Consider the following 16,760-nt stretch of genomic DNA (forward strand, 5'->3'; position numbering starts at 1 on the left):
TGTGTGCGCACAACACACCCACACAGACAGAAATGTGAAAGCATGCACAACGTACACACATTCAAAATGCACTACAATTCTGTAACACATGATTTCTTTGGAAATAATGACAAACTGAGATAATGAGAGCTAGGAGCAGCTAATTAAAGTGTGTATGTGTGTATGTGTATGTGTCATGGCCTTTATGTCTTCATGAAAGATCCACTACATTACACAGAGTTTGATGGAGTTCATTATAAAGCACAGGAGAAGTAATCTGATAAGTAATTTATTTTGCCCACAGCAGTGTGCTTTTCACCTGCATGGTTATCCAAAAACATTTTTTCCTTTTAATTTCAGTCTGAAAATGTAGACTATAGAACTGAGGGAGTTTGCAGTTTGATGTGTTAGTGTTTTTTCCTCAAGGCGTCATCAGATACTGTTGCCTGCAATATCAGGAAATAGATCAATTTAATCACTAAGAATAGAATCTACTATACATCATTGCAGTCCGTGGATGTATATTACAGATATTAGTGTCATGTCCTGCATTATATAATACTGGGTTGGCTATATTAATGTCAACTGTGTGTTCATATCTAATTAAATGCATCACTGTTGACCAAAATACGCAGTATATGTGAAGGTTTCAATGTCAGTGTCAGCTGCATGCATGAAGGGAGTATATTTGATAGGTAAAATGTAATTACAGAACAAGGGTTAAATTGTGTGTGTCTATGTGTCTGTTATAGTATTTTTGAGTGCTGTTCTGTGCATGCACTTATATGTGTGTACAACATGACTTTGTGTGTGTTTCTCTCTGTAACAGTGTATTACTATAAAGCATGCGTGTATGCATATGGTGTTTGGATATGTGCGTCTTTGAGTGTGTCTGTGAAACAGCTGGTGTGCTGTGAGATGCATTAACACCGTGTGTGTGTAATGAGTTATCACCTTGCTTTAAGATCGTTGACTTTGACTGGGGAGATCTATAATGACTTTAACACTCCCACTGGCTGTTAAAGCAAATGAGCATAGGTTGCCAGTGTAGTGAGGGGCAACTGCTGTGTGCCTCTGCGTGTGTGAGTGGGTGTGCATGTTTATTTGTGTGAGAGTGTGTGCGCTCTGTCTCTGCCTTCCCCGTTCTCTCCGCAGTGGCTGCTACTGCGTGGACTAGATGTTACCATGGCAACTCTATGGCAGGAGCCTTGATGGTGGGATGATCACACATTATTAGTTGATTCAAGCTGAAAAAAAGAATACCATAGTGATTTGGATAGAGGAGCAAGGGACAGAAGACTTGACAAAAGGAAGACAGGACGAAAAGGAGAATGTGAAAGATGTGAGAAGGCTGTGAATTTTGTCAAGTGACAAAACACATTCAAGGAAAAAAAAACACTGAGATCTCACAAGGGGAGGGGAGGAAAGAATGACTCACTTGGTATTGCAAGAAAAATGTAGGTATAGTCACACATTTAATCAAGAAAACATGCCTTTTCACATATTGGACAACATGGAAGACATGAAGACAAGTATTCCTCTTTTATTTTTGTAGCTCTATTTCTGTATTGTTGGACCAATCTGTTTTGTCTTGTGTCCTTCATCTGGGCCATCCACCTTCGTGAGGTTGAATTAGAATTTTAGACCTTGAGACTGAACATCTTGGAAAGTGATGACATTTTGTCTGATCTTCACTTTTTTAAAGGACTGTTTATAAGTTACAACTTGGTTTTTGGGTGAAGAATAGCTTTGCATTTGGATTATAGTAAAGTCTGGGATTAGGCATGTTGTTTTGATGCTTAAAGCACGGGTTATCGGATGCATATGTTAATGGCTGTCCTCACAAGTATAGACATGTCTAAACATGTTTGAGCATATGCACAGAAGCTAAACCACTGGATTCAAAGTCAAAAAGGCCTAATGTTAAAACAAGATACAGCCTTTTGTGGACATAAAAGCAATTTTCTTGTGACTTAATCAAAGTTTTGAATAGCTCTTCATCAGTTTGAAGCGTTGTCATTTATTCTAAACAAAAACACTTAATATTTAAATATGTATTAACTAAAAAGTGGGCTTTTAAGGGTTCATTTGACTTCATTTGACAGCAACATCTATTTGTAACAGTTTTAATGAGCAGCCCTTAATGTTATAAATGATATCCCTACTGGAGTGAAAATGGACTGTTAAGAGATTTCACACTGTGTTGCTGCACCACTGCTGGGGTAAGGGGAGAGTCTTTCTAACTCAAATGGATAGCAAGACTGTTCCAACTAGAGACTACAGACTACAAAGTGAGTTTTGAAAGCCTGTTATCTCAGCACCTGGCAAACTGATTGTTGAGTCATTGGTATTGATCAACATGGCTATCAATCCCCTCTAGATATATTATGGCTGTTTTCTGCTATGGGACAATAAAAATCTCACTTATTGCCCCTTTAAATGCACTGTAACTCCATATATTGTGTTGATTCTGCAGTCTTCCCCTAGCCCATCCATAAGGCCCTTATAAATGAAGGTTATGTCCCATGCTGCTCTTCCCCCAGTAGCAGGTTTTACTGCAGCTGTAGCCAGTTAAAATGCAGAAGGGTGTGGGTTAGATGATCAAGCATAATGTGAAACAGTTCAGTGAATTTCAGAACTAGCAAGACAGACCTCTTAACTGTCTCTGTGAGAGGTGTTGAGGCATAGTGCGTCATCTCAGAGCGCACTACGGTACGAGGAACAGCGAAATGCTGTCTGTCTGCAGCAACAACAGCAGCCTTGCTCTTTTATATGAATATTCTTCGCCTGTCACCTCTCTAGCAAACACAATTTTAAGTTGGAGACAGTGAAAAGTGGAAGTTGCGGTGAGGTGAGAGGTGGAGAGAGAATGTGAAGACAGAGAGTGAGAGAGTTGGAGAATAAGGGAAAATGGAAGATTGAGTGAGAAAATGAGAGGGGGAGCAAAAAAGAAAATCTGGCAGTGTGTTGAGTCTGGATGGATGGCTGACAACAAAATCATACATGGGAGGAAAGGAGAGTGCAGGTGAGAAAATTGGGGGTGCAGGGTAGATGAGGAAGGATGGAGAGAAGACAATGGATGAGATGAGTGAACAGAAGAGGAATGTTGAATGAAATGAGCAGAGAGGGGGTGGGGGGGGATGGGAGACAGAAGTGTTATGCTAAAATGAGTTTGTTGCTCTGAGACGACCGTTGGCTGTCAGCTCCTTAAATGAGAACAACACTGGGCTGACACCTCAGTTACTAGCTTAACACAAAGCTGGCGACGTCAGCGGTCTCTGGCTGACTCGCTTATGTAGGCCCCACTGGAAAACATGATGAAGAATAATGTTCATATAATAAAGTCAAAAAAGTATCTAAAAGTAGTTTCACTATAGCTCTGATGACTGCAGTGTCAGAATAGTTCAAAAATGTTGCTGTCAGTGTATGTCTTAAAAAATGTGTGATTTGCTTGTGGAAGTATATGCACTAGAACAAGCGCAGTGACTCAGGTATATAGCAGGATTTTTCAAGGTGAAACCTTGTGTGGGTGCTGGTATTTCAATTACTCTGGGTAGGTGAGAGTGACATAGTGATTAGGGAGGCCAGCCTTCAACTAGAGAGCTGAACTCTAGCGCCCGTGTCAGCGAACAACCCACTGGAGTGTCGTTGGATGCTGAATCACCACAAGCTAAAGGTCTACTGAACCTAATTTCTGACCTGCCTGTGGAGACGAGGGAGAATCAATAAAGCATCGCATTATTATTATTACACCATGTTGCGTTTTGCTACGTGACCTGCTTCGAAGAACGAGCCAAACCTGCCTCTTTGTGAGTTTTAGCGCAGAGAGTCAAAAGAACAGCTGCAAACTGACCCGTGCTGCAGTTGCTTCGTTTATTTGTCCAAATCAGTTTACTACTTTTGCAAGCAGGGCACTGACTGAGTCTTAGTGAGGAGCAGAGAGACTCAGCAGCATCGACCCAGTCAGCGAAGGGCACCTGTTCCTGATTATTCTCTCCCTGTGTTTCAGCTTTAGAAAAAAAAAAGAAGCTGATAGATGCTGAGACTGAAGCACACTGACCCACAGCCACACATCAATACCCTGATGTCTGAAAAGTCTGTTTATTCAACCACAGACTGCTGGAGTCATCTCAGACAGGAATATTATTCCAGCACTGGTGGTGCATATTTGAGTTTGCTTTTGAGCAGATTTATTTTGGTGCCAAATATAAAAAGAGTGAACCACAGAAGTCTCTCCAGTGACCTTCATAGTCGTATACTAGTTATTTTTACTGTCTGCCTCGTTTTAGCGGCAGAGATAAAACGCTGACCTCTGTCTCACAGTTATTGCGTGTACGACCTGGTTGGATATTGAGGAAATTTGCTGAATTTCTAAAGCTGGATGCACATTAAAGGAAGGCGGCCACGATTTTTACTGTAGCTGTCCCAGACCCATTTGACAGATCAGAGAACATACTATTGAATAGTATCAGACGACCTCATGATCAATTTCAAACGTGCTGATTTTCTCTGCACAAGATCTCAAACACTGACTGAGGAGTTTGAGAGCTGTGATGGACTATAGTCAACAAATCATCACCACAGTGATGAATAATCACAAATTATGAATACAGTCCCAACTACTTCTATTGCACAACAAGTGCAAACTACAAATGATGCTCAAGCTGTGTGAACTTTCCATCTAACCCCATTTCCCTCTGACAAACACTCAGTCCATAATTGTTGCATCCCCCCCGACACTGGAGCCTGGCATTCTCTTTCTTTACTGGACAGATTATCACACAGACAAGAGACACAGTGAACTCATGTTCCATGCTCCATCTAGCACAGTAAAATAAATTTACCTTATAACTTGTCTGGGTCACAGAGTATGCATTAGTAAAACAAGAAACTAAATGCAAAGATTCAGCACGAGATGGAGATGGAGGTGTGGCCAAGGAATGGGGTAAGAGTAGTTATTTACCCATGAGTCTTTGTTCTCACAAGTAAAGTTAGCAAAGCTTAATTATTCCAATTAGCACTCTCAGGGTTCAATGTCATACACTTTGTCAACAAAGTTTTCAATTAAGCATCATTAAACCACAGTGTGAGGGTGAACTGGAACAGATTATCAAGCTGAACTATGATAAACAACTCACAGAAGTCACACAGTCATTAACCATCATTAAGACATTGAGAGAGTGAGAGGGTGACAGAGAAAGTGAGGGAGAGAGGGAGGCAGAGAGAGAGAGAGAGAGAGCCACATCCCCATCATGAATTGTGATTAATAAAGATTTAATGAATGTAAGTGTGTGGGCTGAGTTTGACTGTGATAGATTGGTAGAAGAGTGACAGCTTTAGAGCACGAGAGCTTGGGAAAAGTCAGAGAGAGAGAGAGAGAAAGTGAGAGAGAGAGCGAGGGAGATTGAATTGACACTTGACATTAAATCAATTTTTTGTCATCTGGAACAATGTCACTGTTGTAAAAACACTCAGACACACACATATGCACACACACAATCCTTCTTTCTTTGCTCACCACCCTTGGAATAAATGCATTATTTTCCCCCCACGGATAGTGATTCCCATGGATTGGAAACTGAGGGCTTCAGAGCCTACATCTTAACTTGAGCTCACTGTGTAAATGAGAGTGTGTGTATGTATTACGGGGGAGGGAGAGCCGAAGAATCGGATAACTTGCTTTTTAGTTTTTGGAGTCTTCTTCAGCAGCCTTGATCAAGCTTTATTTTAATTATGCATGTAGCTCAAAGTTTCATGGGACTCCTTCAAAATAGGAACACATTTTGAATCATATTGAGGGGTCTTCAGTGACTGAATGCACAGAAACTGCAATTGCTACTTTCTTTCCTTCTTTTTTTCCTTCTCATTGGATCAAAATGGAATTCTGGATTTGAAGTTATAATAAGACATAGAACCAGTCAATACAATAAATTAATCATTAAGAAAAAGAGAGAGAGGGAGAGAGGAAGAAAATACAAAAAAAGGGCTATACTCAAATCATTATGTCCACTCCATTGGACCTCCAAAGGACAAGTAACAAGTAACTGAAGCTAAAAGTCAATTTTCTCACTGATTTTGCTCTAAATGAAATTTTAGACTTGAGATACTCTTCTAACAGACTACTGTGTAAACAAGCTAAAGCAACTCTAATCAACTTTTGTTGTGCAGTAACACTCACAAGAGTGTTACACAAACTGTCATACAAAATGTCTTGTTTTGTATGACCAACAAAATCAAAAGATGTTTTCAATTTATAATACTATAAAGCAAACCCTAATACTGGAAAAGCTAGAATCACAAAATGTTGACATTTTTGCTTAAGAAATTACTTAAATGATTATGATTATCTTCATTTTTCAACTGGCTGACTTATTGACCTGGTTTTGGTTGCTAATTATGTCATCTGCTCTGTGTGTATGATTGTGTTCTCTCTGCATTTTTGTGCAGCTGATGTGCATAACAACTACAATGAGTTGTGATGTGTGACTGATGATGAGCAAAATCCCTTAAACAGAATTGACCTGATTATATTTTAAGATTCAAGTGAAATTAGAATTGACATAGTCTGATAACAAGGGCAATTAGAGAGACTTTTTAGAAAGACCTTTTTTTTTTCTTTTTTTTTGTCAGAACTACTTTACTCTTTTGGCAGCTGTGACAGAGAGCTAATAGTACAGGATCAGGTATTATACCTCAAGCCTTCTTCTGCAGACTCTGTTTACAACCCTTCTGCTGGGACTAAAATGTAAGATTTACAAAGGTGGCTTTAAAAGCCATTTATATGTGTCTTTCAATGGTGCAGTTTAGTTTATCTCTACCATATACATTTCCTAAGAAAAGCTCCACTATACGATTCATTAAATTTCACTTCAAGGTTCGCAATAATCAAACTTTCACAAGTCAGTTCATCAACAGTTTTTTAACTATTGCTGACAATTTTATTGTCATGAGAGCTGCTGATATAAAAGCTTGCCTGTAATACTGACAGCATCACAAGCAAACCATTTTTATGAGCCATATGCAGTTTACTTTGTGTTCACTGGGACCCAGAGCACTTTAATATCACTTAAAAACAACCTTTAGTAAAGAACTATTTTAATATTAGTGATACATCACTTACTGTAGTTGGAATTCGATTTATCGTCTAGATAGGATTGAAAATAAATACATGAAGGAGCTGTGGCTATAGAGGGAACAATGAACAACGTGTGTGTGGATTGCTGGATTTAAGACTGAAATAAAGGCAAGTCTGCACCACATTTAATAGGAGAGAAGGTGAGAAAAGTAAAGAATGTTTATAGTTATCACATACACACATAAAAATACCTCTTGCTCTGCTGTCTTTCAGATATGTATTCAAAAATGTGGAAGTAATGGAGACACATTAACTCTGTTCAGGACTCATTCTTATACTGTCACATTATGAACATGAAACCCTAACTCAGCAATGCAATGCTGAACTTTCACAAGGCCTCTCTTGAAATTACATTTTTCTTATGTGGAAGGACATTTCATTGAAGGATAAGAAATCCATTTAAACAAACCACTTGCACCTCAAAATGTTCTAATCTCTCACATTTGTCCAAAATCAAAATCCATCTGCCATGGAAAATAGAGCAGCTGATGAGTAATATTAACCATGTCAGAAAAATGGCATGCCGCAGACAGGCTAATGTCATTTCACAATATGAAGCCCCCTTCTGGTTCATGTTCACCACTGCAATTCAGCATGGTCTCTGAGGTGTGATGTAGCCATGATTGCAGCGATGAATTGTCGCTGTTGTATGTCATTTGGTCCCTCAAGCGTACCGTACAATGTGCACTGCTGTGGTCCCAGCAGAAATACAGAGTACCGTGGCTCTATTTTAAAAGCACTCAACAATCAGCCCTCAGGCCACTGATGAACACTTGCCCTACAGCCAGGTAATAAAACAGCAATATGATTGCACCTTTGTTGTTGAATTTAAAGTAACAAGCAGTATGACTATAATCAAATCCATATTATTATCATTATAAATTATCATACTGTAGACTCTTTGCCCACCACGTGTGTGCCTAAATTGAGAAGAAGGATTTAGATTTTTTTTTTAATGAAAACAACACTCATGTCATGACGCTGACATCATACTAATGAGCATATAATTCATCTTCTCTGATCCTGTTTATTCTTAATAACATTTATCATTTACTTTTGCTGAATTTGTTGCACTTGCTATACCAAACATGAGGTCAAGATTTAAATTCTGCAGCCCTAACCATAAATCCACACAAAGAGGTACCTCATCTATCTTGCAATGAAAATGTAAAATGTAACCATGTTCAATATGCACAATAAAATATCTGGCCCACAGCTCATCTTCTTAGACTGCAGTAACCTCAAGATGTCCATCTGCTATGGATTAAATCTTCTATTTGAAATTTTCATATCAACGCCTGCAGACACATACAGACAAAAATAATATATGCCTGCGAGAGAGGGTTTATTTTTTTCACAATCGTGCCCCTTCAGCACTTCAAAACAACTTGTCAGTAGCTGTCAGTTTGAATTAGCGGACTAACCCTTTACGGCACTGTTTTTCTGACTCTGGTGAATCTGCAGGCTGTCTCCATCAATCACAGAACAGCAGCACCCACAAGCACGTACACAGTCACACATTATTTGTTCTGTGGTGCTAACAAATACACCCTGATTCATCACACTTCTTCACAAAACAAAGTGGTTGAAAATGATGAAGTTGTAGCAGCCTGTCTATTTCTACAGATACTGCCCTTCTCTCTTCCTCTCCTAAGTGTCAAAGCAAATAAATTCCTTTTCATCTCTCATATTACCATCAGGACCTGCAAATAGAAAAGAGTCTTAAGTACGCAGAATACACATGCTCACTGACATACTATACACTACACACACACACACACACACACACACACACACACACACACAGATATATAGTAAGTACCAGTAAGATTCTATCTTCAATTACACCACACAGTCCCTGACTGTTTGGATCTTTATCGATTACCAGTGTAATCCTTACTGGTTTACGTTTGCTTTACGGTATTTTATTTCCTCTCCTCTTGCTTTTCTTGTTATTAAGTTTTATTAACTGAGGACATTTCATTGAGATCATGATCTTTTTTGCAAAAGGGACCTAAGGGGAAATTATGGCTACAGAAACAATCACACAGAGACACTTTAATTAATGCAATCAAAAACAGCACTAAAACTATCAGCAAGAAAACGTTTAAAGTCCCTCAGAGGAACAAGTGACTTTAACTCTAATTGTGTTGGAAAGTATGCATAAAGCATAATCCATCACAGATAATATAATAGATAGTTTGTTTTTTGAACTTCTGTGTTTCTGTATATGAATGTAAACAGAATTATCTAGTTTATGAACAATGAGCTCCACATGACTATTATGGCACAATCTGATATCAAATCAAATTCCTATGTGTTTGCAATGTACAATATCAACTAGAGTAACACTGAGGACATGTATAACAATGGGCATGGAAGAAGACTTAGTGTAAGATGGAGTTGGTAGAATACAAGATGGCATTGTCAACATAACTGAGAGCTGGAAAATAAATGTAGAAAATAAATAGATGGGGACCTAATATTGATCCTTGTGGGACACCTCAGTAAGTACTTAACAGAGGGCAGTCTATAAGGAAGATAGCTTACCAGATGTAAACTGAATTATCCAAACCTATGGAAAGCAATTTATCTGACAAAATGTTGTAATATCCTAAATCAAAAGCCTTACAAAGATCTTGATATACACAGTGTTCTTCTAAAACAGAGATAGAAAATCTTGAGGCTGTAGTCATTATTTTTCTTCTGTCATTTCAAGAGATGAAATATCAATTGCAAAAAGAAAAAATGTGGAGTATACTGATGCGCTACAGTATCTTTACACTTTGACTGTGGTTTCAGACAATTTGAGTGGACATGTGTCTGTCCTGGCATCTGAGAGGGGTTAGGCAGGCTTAGCAGATGTTGGCTGCTTATATAATTCTTCCTATTGGCTCTACTTGTTTTTGGTCTGTCTGCTTTAGAAATCCCCTTTTAATGGATGAGATTCATAGAGTGTGGTATAGCACTGATGAGAACAAAATCCTGCCCTTTCCATTCCTGTAGATACTGCAGCCTGCATCATTTGGTAGACGTAATAACACTCAGGTTTGTATACTAGTTCCACAACATTTCCCCTCAATATTTTGGAAAGGTGCCGTCACAGCATTCTGGGCTTATTGCTCCAGACAGAGATTGGCTGCCAGATAATTTAACAACCCCAACTTTTTTGCTACTTTCATAGTAAAAAAAGTGTCTCAAGTGGAGTGTTAGAGTTACTATAACGCAAACCTTTGCAGAAACCAATACAAATATGGATGTAGTCTACAATTTTACTGTTATCAAAGTTGATTATGTTCTGCTGAACTTCATTGGTATTTGGTTGAGTTATTGTAAGGAAAACTACCACCAAACCCAGTAAATTATTGTTATATCTTAAACAAATGAAGGTGGAGCAGTAACACAAATCCAACTGAAAGATGTATCAACAAATCACCAGACTTGTTATGACCAAGCCACAAAAGATAATCAAACACAGTGATTTCTCTCTATGATGTCAGGGCACGGACTGCTAATATGATTCCTGTTGAACCTCCACTTAATGCTTCATTAATCTGTATAATACAGAATGTCAGGATGAAAAATATAAAACTCACAGCAAAGAAAAACAAAACAATTATACCTCTGTGATTATTTTTTCTCCTGATAATTTCTCTGTCTGTTTTTGTTTGAACCATGGGGAGTAGTGTGAGTAAACTGTTTGAAACTGTCTTCCCGAGAGTGTGACATTGCCCCTGAAATAATAGGAGGGAATTGGAAACATGGCCTGTCAATTAATTGCTTGTTTATTTTAATAACAGCCATGATAGGCAATATTCTGGAGCGAAACGCTTCACCGGATATGGAGCAATAAACAGACAGGCCCAGTCACTCACACACTCTGTAAAGCTCACACATTTTGGCCCATGCACATAAAACGTGTTTCCGTCTCTTACCACACACATACCCACACACACACAAATACATAAAACAATACTGACTATTTTACATAATATAATTTACAACAACTTAATTAAGGCATTAGACAATTTTGTTTTCCCTCGTCTTGGACTGATCTCATGCTTGATCCTGAATAAAGCCAATGTAATTCTCTGTGGCGATGTGAACAATCCTTATGTGGTCCTCACAGAAACACCTCACCTCATATGACTGAACCTGCAATCTGGTGATGTGTTTAAGATCTTGGTATGGCATTAAAAAATGAAGGCAGACAGAAACACAAACAAGGACACTAAGCATCGCAGAGGCACAGCACAGACAGTTGAGGGGAGATGATTAATGACCTTTGTGTGGTGTCCGCAGTCATTACTAAGCCTCCTAGTAGCCACAGATAGATAGTGAATGAATGAATAAGAGATCCTTTGATCCACCAAAACCCCCAATGTGTGCTACAGCAACAACATAAACAGCTAGGATCAGTTTGGTTACATCTACACTGTCTACTCTACTTATTTGTGAGGCTGAGTTGTCACACTTGCTTAACCTCAATGTGAACCAGTGGTTCACGCTGAGGTTAAGCAACCTAGCTGCACACAAGTTGTGAAAGTGCCATTCGCCTCTTTCCTCTGGAAGATAGATGCACAATTTAATCTGCTATTTACTTGGTGTCTGACCTAGAGAGTAGATTCTTCAAGCACTGCAGAGGGGCAAACTTTATGGGAGTGGCCATTTTTATTTGGCTGAAATAAATTCTGAGCAGTCATAAAAAAAAAAACTTACATGACCTCTCCAAAAGTAGAATATATATGAATGCAATTTTTCATGACTCCTCTCAAAAGCAGAGGATATTTCTTAAACTAAAACTGAAAACAATATGACTGAGATAAGTACTGAGCAAAAGCGACAGCTCCATCATTGTGCATGTGAAACATGTGCTTTAAATAACAAATAAAAGGCAGTCAAGGATGCTGCTGACTGTTGTTTACTGGTATGACTCTTACCTCTGGGAGAAAATGTCCCTGTACGGGCTGCCGTGCTGCATGGCAATACCATATCCACGGTCTGGTGCGCTGCTGCTGACAGTGTAGAAGGAGCAATCCTCATCATTATTAGCAACGTACTCGAGCACTGCTGCATCCCACACAAAGCCAAACCGGCCGTACTTCACCTGAAAGAAAAAAAGGGAGACATTTACAAACAGTTAACAATGTTCAGAAAGGCGTGTTTTACCACAGGTCAAGATCTATTTCAGAATTTTGTCACTTAATTGGCAAAACACTGTTTAATATAACAAACATAAGTGGAGGCATGCTGTACCACATACTGACTTATTATATTTGTGTGTTGGCATCGATGCATCACAACCTGATGTAAACCCACACTTTATCGAAACAGCATGCCACACACACCTTCTTGCAGCAGTGTCTTATATGCATATATAAGAATTCAAAAATTGACTATATAAATGAAAAACATGAAAAGTGAATGTTATGATTGAGAACAGTTTTTATTGGGAGTTTAGCTCATTCTTGATCAATTAAGAAATCTTCTTTAAAACTACTCCTTTGTGTGTCTTTGTAGATGAGCTGAGTCATGGCTGAGGTAGCGTAGAGGTGGTTTAAGAGGACAAATTCACCCCAGCAGAAAGATATTTCATAACCATGGTCTATCGTGTTGCACCAGGACTACACTCTTCATCTGCTGTAAGATGGCAAACTTTACAGAACAGCAATTTTACTGTTCAACATTCCCTCTTGACTGTAGATGCACAGGCGTTAATGGCTTGTTGGCTCATCTTTATTGCAGCCTGTGTAGGTATGCACTGAACATGTTTTACATTTTTATGTGCCTGTCCTCGTATTGTATGGGTATGTGTGATCAGACTGTAGGTGGGTGTAAGTGTGTGCTTGCAGTTTGTGGAAGAAGAGAGAAGAACCGGAAGGTCAATGCGACTGAAGGTGAGAATCACAGTTTGTTTTATAGAAGTTAAGGTGCCTGTTGTTCACACAGCCTCTTGTTAACATTCAATAAATCTATATTTTCAGAGGAAAATGAAAAGTTGAGAATAAACAACTTGGCTGTGATATTCACATCCTGACACCTCTACTGACAATTCACTCAAATAGCCTGAGGTGAAAAGAACAACAGACACACGCGCACACACACACACACTTTTCTTCTAACACATTATTTTGGACTTGGTGTGTCATTAACTTTAATGGAGCTTTATAAAATTTTCAAACCCCTCTGTCTTCACCATGTGTGTTTATGTGTATGTGTATGAGAGAGTGTGTATCACCTCAGTTGGCTTATGTGTGATGACTAATGTCTGAGAACCGACAAGACCCTCTGATTGGGTAATTTCACAGTCTGTAGTCCTCTGAAGTGTATATGTGTGTATTTTGGGGTGTGTGTTCGCACGTGTATTCATGTGTGTGTGTGCAATAATTCACTGCAGGGCATCAGAATGGCTCATTCTGCACTTTACAGCCTTAAAAAGAGTGGAAGGAGCGCTTTATTACTTTGAAGAATAATTTTATGGCTTTTCATTATTGCTTTTGAATTGGAAAGATTATGGGCTTTGTACCGAGGAAATTAGTAAAAAAATCTGTTTCAACAGCTTACAATTGAACATTAAGGACACTTCTTTCTCTCTACATGTGGGTGAAAAGTCCTGAAAAGAATTATTATGCACACTCCGTACACAGTGACCTCTGATGTCAGCTACACCGAAAACACAACCAAAGCTTTGCTAATCTCATGAACAGTATCATAATCCTTTAGCATGTGAAGTGCCTTAATTATTAGTATAAAAGGTTCTACAGTGGAACAAAAAGTGGTCATACAATGTATACCAACAAAATCCTATAGGTCAATGCTTTGCTGCTTCAGAGCAGAGGTAAATTACAGACATTTAACATAAATCTACAGATGTTCAAACTTGCACAACCCTTGGCAAAGTTTAGAGAGATATTTTGGTGAAGTTGACCATGTTTAATGGCTAAATCTTTATTTTCTCTCCCCTTACATTTTGAGTTCACAGCTCAGTTCAGTTCAGTTTATAAACATCTTGATAGAAAAACAGCATTTTTATCAACATATCTAAAATAAAAATAATGGTCTGTCATATACTGCTGTATTGGCAAACGCACCAGATGTAAACTCTTTAACAGAAAGGAAAACATCAAGAACCTAGACTTAGCTTTTAAAAAGCCCCTACATTATAAAAGACCTGTCAATCAAGTTAAGACAGGCAACAAATTCCAATCCAGTTATTTGAATTTAGGTGTTGAGGCAACACTTTATCTTACATTTGGATCACAGCATGACTGTAAGGAACAGAAAACAAAAACAGCCCCTGTGTTGATGCCTTTTAGAGGGAAGAGCAGAGTGGAATTAATGTGTTTACTCTCATTCATGAGCTCTTTTAGAGGAATAGCTCAAAAAGCAGAATGGAGAAAGGCAATAATGTGGACTTGGGTCTATGTTATACTTTACTATGATCAATTTTTAAAGATTATATTGAAAATGAGTCTATATAAAGTAAAAATGAGAGTGAGTGAGAGTGAAGAGAGCACTGTACATTATAATTAACGCTGGTGACAAAAGACTGAGGGAAAAACAGAATATGGGGGAGAAAAGGTTGAGTGCATCAGGCTTGCTAATATTGTTGACTGAATTTCATCATTCCTGCAATAATAAACTCAGGATGTCAGAGGTGTAAAACTTTTCACTAGTATCTTCATAATTGTAAATTATGGGACTTTTTCAGCCATTAGTTTGGGACCTCACATGGGATCACCTGAAATGAAGACCACTTCAAATGTACCAGTGTTAACATCACAATAAGACTTCTTCAGGCTTTAATTCAATTAAACTAGACTCGATAAAAATAATATTCACAGCAATGCCAACATAGTATACAATCACATAAAAGGAATTATTCGAATAACGAAAATGATGCTGGAGCCTGTACAGGGAAATATTCTTGCCTGAAGATGCTGCTGTGTTTCATATACAGATATAATGTATGTGTGGATAGGGAGCACTTGATTTGATATACTGCAACATGTACTCTATATGCGAAGCATGAGTGTAATATTGGTTCAAGTTTGATTAATTACTGAAGAGAAAATCATTATCAGAGTGGTACCATAAAAGTGATGTGTCCAAGGCCTGCTCGCTCCTGTTTCTGTGCTACCTCTGATTGTGATTATTTAAGCAGCTCATATGAAAAAATTCACAACTTTCTAACTGCTGGGAACTGTCTGGGCCAGAGAAGTCTGTGAAAGCCTTTATTATTCTCTTTATCTGCCCACGGCTCAGAGCATGTAAAATGTACAAGTACTTTGTTTTGCCTTTCTCTTTTTTCTTGGTTCCTCTTTTCTAACTATCAACAATACCACTGTTTTCCAAGTGTCTGACAGTCACTGCTCATATCCCTGAGGTCTGCAGCATGCCTGGGCCCAAGTGAGTTGAAGACAGAAGGAAGAGACATAAACTCTACCTTTTGTCTGTTGCTAAAGGAAATGTAAGGTCACTGGCAAACAAGATGGATGAGCTCTAAGGTTTGGTAAGGACTCAGTGGGATTATCTACGCAAGGCAGCTTTATATGCTTCACAAGCCACATTTGCATGCATAGAGTAACCTGGCACTGGGCCATATTCCAATTAAGGTGTTGTTCAGGTTAAGCTGTTTACATGCACCTTTGACACCGTGCATTTGAGTCTCCGTGTCTCCACTTAAAATAATATTCCTGCCCACCTGTGGTGTCAGGCACACAGATAAAACAGCATGCTGGCGAAAAAAAGAAAAAAAAGAAAAACAAATACAGTATCTAAAGATGCTTCCACTCGCTACTTCTTGCTTCTTTGACTAAAGGTACTTAAAATACAGGGGAAAAAAAATCATGATCCCAATAGTAATGCTGACAAATGCTGATTGCTGCAATCTTTTTGTTGTTATAAAAACATTTATTTTAACTTTTAACACTGCAGTCATAGAACTAGGACCTAATTTAATAGCAGCTGAGTAATTTATGAAATCTGCCAATTTAATACAGTATTTTGAGGGAGAAAAATACACAACAAATTACATTCATGTTAATCTTTCTAGTAAAATCTTTCAGCTTTCCATATCAGAGTAACTTTAATACCTTGCAAGACATGATGAAAAGGGAAGGAGCAACATATTTACAGGTCATGGTGACTATTTTAATATTATACAGTAGGACTTAAATACTGTAATTGCTATTTAAGGGGAGTCAAAATGTTTGTGTATCAAAATGTGCCATTAGAGTTAAGTAAGGAACATTCAGAATATGTAAAAATAGCTACTTTTAGTGAGATTTAGATGCAAAGGAAACCACCAGACTCTGCAATCACTCTGGGGAATTTTCTGCTGGTACAGTATGAATAGACAGATGTAAACACAGCTCAGAAGAGGAGGAGGAGGAGGCTGGGATATTTTTGCTGCTTTTTTAATCAGAATCACTGGTTCACACATCGGTGAAGTGCAGATACTGAGCTAGTGATTTTTGGGTCTATAAAAGTCATCAAAAGCATTAAGAGATTTAACGTGTCATTGTTTTTTTGTTAGAGGAGATTTGTGTGGAGAAGAACAACTGACTACATGAAGCTGGATGGAGGGAAACAACCTGACTGATCTTGACTGAGTATGTTCTTGCTTTATTGTCATTACTTTATA

The 16,760-nt window shown here is 38.4% G+C and overlaps 1 protein-coding gene across 1 annotated transcript in view; it reads right to left on the reverse strand.

The window, feature by feature from the left end:
* Positions 1-16,760, reverse strand: part of grid2 (glutamate receptor, ionotropic, delta 2) — a 416,866-nt gene that overhangs the window by 20,282 nt on the left and 379,824 nt on the right. Inside the window, 1 exon segment of the mRNA XM_018668844.1 lies at positions 12,055-12,221. Coding sequence (XP_018524360.1) covers positions 12,055-12,221 — 167 coding nt within the window.

Source organism: Lates calcarifer, linkage group LG13 (genome assembly GCF_001640805.2).
Source record: "Lates calcarifer isolate ASB-BC8 linkage group LG13, TLL_Latcal_v3, whole genome shotgun sequence".
In the NCBI taxonomy this organism is placed as follows: domain Eukaryota; kingdom Metazoa; phylum Chordata; class Actinopteri; family Centropomidae; genus Lates; species Lates calcarifer.